This window comes from Sinocyclocheilus rhinocerous, unplaced genomic scaffold (genome assembly GCF_001515625.1).
Source record: "Sinocyclocheilus rhinocerous isolate Xijiao unplaced genomic scaffold, SAMN03320098_v1.1 scaffold1363, whole genome shotgun sequence".
Taxonomy (NCBI): Eukaryota; Metazoa; Chordata; class Actinopteri; order Cypriniformes; family Cyprinidae; genus Sinocyclocheilus; species Sinocyclocheilus rhinocerous.
Window position 1 is genome coordinate 92,973 of NW_015625576.1, and position 4,007 is coordinate 96,979.

Consider the following 4,007-nt stretch of genomic DNA (forward strand, 5'->3'; position numbering starts at 1 on the left):
TTTTTTTTTATATATATAAAAAATATATATAATTTAAAAAAACATTTTGCTTCATTTTCACGTTTTGTTTTGTTGCGTTTTTTATTGTTAAAACAAGTACCCAAAAAGTACTATGGTATTCTTTAAAGTACCTTAGAGTACCATATGGAATATATTGTGGTACCATGGTGCCACAAGACTTTGCTGCTTTACACTTAATCGTAATGAATATTCATGAGCTCAGTAAAGCTGGTAAACTGACTTGATCCAGATGAGGGAGTTGTAAAACTCCGGGTCGATGGACTCCAGGTCTTTCAGAGTCAAGGGCTTGTTCAGGATGCGCTTGTAGAACGGCAGTGAGAAGCCTGTATCGATAAATTTCCCATGAAACAAGGCCTGCAGGAAGCACAAAGAATAGATGTTAAACAGGCATCATAGAGATTTTTGCCATTATAATGTTCATGAATGTCCAAATCCAGTTAAGAAACAGGAACAGTTGTTTAATATCGCACCATTTGGAATACAATCTGACATTGACCAAATATGGCAAGACAGCATTACCATGGCGATGAAGCGTCCAATGAACCGGAAGTATTTGAGGTGGTCGGGGTTGATGTAGGAGGCGGGGTTTATCTGGAGGCAGTAGTTGTCTTTGCCAGCGTATTCAAACAAGCAGTACATGGGGTTCAACACCTCGTGAGATAACAGGAAGAACCATTCCCTGCACAAAACACACAACATGCTTTATTTCACAGCATTACACGAGGTTTACTGTACACTGGATGCAACTAAATTAAAATGAGAAATGCTGCCTTGGCAACTAGCTGAAATAAAAAAGCTTTTATGCTTTATTTTGTATGCTTTTATGTTTTTGTTTTATTATATTTTAGTTAACATTTATTTCAAGTAATGAAAATGTTTTTATGGTTTTAATTTTAGTTTCAGTTTCAGTTATCTATAATAATAGAGCTCATTCACGCTGTTTCTGACCAGTTCTATAAAATATGACTACAATATAATAAAAACAGTAATAATTGTGATTTTATTGTGATATTAAATAATATATTAAATAAAACAAGAAATATATTCTAATATTGTACCTGTAGTAATATAAAAATAAAAAAATCAAGTATTTAAAATTGTAAAATTACGAATTACTAATACTATGTCTTCATTTTCTTCATTTTTTGAACGTTAAACAAATGAGCTTCTATTTCGACGGCTTGTATGTGCTGATGGTTTCAGAGCACAAGCGTCCAATGAACCGGAAGTATTTGAGGTGGTCGGGGTTGATGTAGGAGGCGGGGTTTATCTGGAGGCAGTAGTTGTCTTTGCCAGCGTATTCAAACAAGCAGTACATGGGGTTCAACACCTCGTGAGATAACAGGAAGAACCATTCCCTGCACAAAACACACAACATGCTTTATTTCACAGCATTACACGAGGTTTACTGTACACTGGATGCAAGCCATGCAATGTGACGCATCAAAACTAAATCACTCCTAAATAACTTAAAACCACTGCATCAGAGTTCGAGAGGCCTGAACAATTTGGGAAAATGTTTTTCTTTCCTTTGCATGTTCACATTTCGGTTTAACTCTTTATAGGAACCGACTCAAACCTCTTTCAGTAACCATAAAATACTATACTAATAATCGTTTTTATTCATATTTTGAATCAGTTTTTATTTTTATATTTTGTTTTCATTTTAAATGTAAACTTTTGTTTTTGTCATTTATAGTAGTATTTGCTTTATATTAATTGTGATTTTATTGTGATATTAAATAATATATTAAATAAAACAAGAAATATATTCTAATATTGTACCTGTAGTAATATAAAAATAAAAAAATCAAGTATTTAAAATTGTAAAATTACGAATTACTAATACTATGTCTTAATTTTCTTCATTTTTTGAACGTTAAACAAATGAGCTTCTATTTCGACGGCTTGTATGTGCTGATGGTTTCAGAGCACATATATTTAATGAATTAAATTCCTGTCTGTGCAATCTGACAATCGCATTAAGCTAGGGCTGTGCATTTAATCGAAAAACTATTTCGGCCTCCAACGATTATGAAAATACAATAATCGAGATAAAACGATTATTCCGCCCCCTTTTCCAGCGCTGCGCTTTCATTCCTCCATAAAAAGCCCAATTTCACGTGCAAATCAGTCAAATCATGTAACGTGACTTTTGCAAAATGGGTTTATTTATTCATGTTTTTAAAAGCGCTAAAGAGAACTTGCGCTGCTCCTCAAGAAGATATATGCGCTCAGAGACAGAACAGAACACAGACATGTAAAGTCATCTTTTAGCTCAAGGTGCGTGCCTAAACGGTCAAATACACACAAAAATGCGGCACTTAGTGATTATTCATGTATACCTTCGTCAGTCATGTAATAAATGAATGTAAAATGTTGAGAATGAAAATACGCGTGTAACGGTAAATTGGATCCGTGCGGCTCTTAAAGTGACAGCGGGCTATTTTCCTGCTGCGACTGTGTGCTTAATATTAATCAAACAACAAAAGACAAATTCAAAATCACACACTGCTCTTGAGTGAAGGACTTTTGTAGCTTTAATAGGAAACAAAAAAGTTTAATTCTTACAGTGAAGACTACGCTGTTTTATTTGACATTTGATTATTAATTTTTGTAGTAGGCTGTAAACTGCTTGAGACTTGCATAAAAAAACATTAAAGCACAGTTTGTTTCATTTGTATATTTTTTATTCTATTGCATTTGCCCTTTGCTTTTTTATTACTGACTTTTTGTTTGTTTGTTTGAAATTCCGCTGGTCTCTACAATGTAGATGTCATAGCAACCTTATTTACAGGAAATATATATTTGATATATATCACTATCTTTAAATAAATCACTAGCAGCCCTACATTAAGCCATATTTTGATATATCAGGCAGCCGTCTTCTAGAATGCTATGATCTGGTCTTTATTCTCTAGAAAGATTGAAATATGAAGCTTGCCTGGCCACGCCTCCATAGTCAAGCCCCTCCTCCCCGGGGAAGATGATCCACAGCCTGCGCCGGAGATCCTGAGCGCTGAAACTCATGATCTGCAGGGAGACACCAGAACAACCTCATTTCACATCTCAGAGACTCCAAACCATGCAGATGTCTGACGTGTTTAAAGACATTTACAGGCTCCATGCTATGTCTCTGATCTGGTTTTTAAATGCTGGAGCTACTAGCAGAAAAACACCATGGTATAACAATGGTCACGGGTTATTTTGAAGTTAGACTGCAGTACCTGCTGGAACGAGTCTTCAAACAGTGTTTTGCGGCTGACGTTGATCTTTATGTGCTGTGGCATCGCTAATTGCTATAATGAACAATTAAAAACAAAAAATTGTTAAAAAGATCATTTAAATACAACAGAAGAAGTTACAACATCCATTTTGGATCCATATTGAAAACTTACTTTACCCTCAGGCCATCCAAGATGTAGATGATCAGATTTGGAGAAATGTAGCATTGCATCAGTGTCTCAGCAATGGATGCTCTGCAGTGAATGGGTGCCGTCAGATTGAGAGTCCAAACATCTGATATAAACATCACAATAATCCACAAGTAATCCACACCACTCCAGTCTAGGGCTGTCAAAAAAAATTTCGAATTTCGAATATTCGTCGAATTTTAGGTCTGCGTCAGCCGTCAGGCAGCCTATCAGTGGCGCACGAAATGCGACGACGATGTAAGTGGCATTGCTTTTGTTAGCCTATCCAGTTGAACCCACTAGATGCGGCGCTGCTACGTTGTTCATTCAATATATTGCGGAAAACGAAAGCATCAGTGTGGAGATGTTGTTTAAGTCAAAACTGAAACCAAGCCGTTCACACAGAACACATATTTATCACATTTTCTAGAGGGACGTCTCTCAGAGTTGCACTCGCGTCTCGCACAAGAGAGCGGCATGTTTAGAAAGCCATGTAAAATTAATGTAAGTTCAAATTTAAAAAAACATGTCTCAAGACTTTATGGCGGTTTTTCCCCATCCCACTGCATCTCA

The 4,007-nt window shown here is 35.9% G+C and overlaps 1 protein-coding gene across 1 annotated transcript in view; it reads right to left on the minus strand.

Moving 5' to 3' along the window:
• The window catches only part of LOC107751942 (E3 ubiquitin-protein ligase Itchy-like), a 31,471-nt gene that overhangs the window by 6,383 nt on the left and 21,081 nt on the right, over positions 1 to 4,007 (minus strand). Inside the window, exons 15-18 of the mRNA XM_016567732.1 lie at positions 3,249 to 3,320; positions 2,966 to 3,054; positions 541 to 700; positions 242 to 375 (exon numbers count right to left, since the gene is read on the minus strand). Coding sequence (XP_016423218.1) covers positions 242 to 375; positions 541 to 700; positions 2,966 to 3,054; positions 3,249 to 3,320 — 455 coding nt within the window. The remainder of the gene's footprint in view (positions 1 to 241; positions 376 to 540; positions 701 to 2,965; positions 3,055 to 3,248; positions 3,321 to 4,007) is intronic.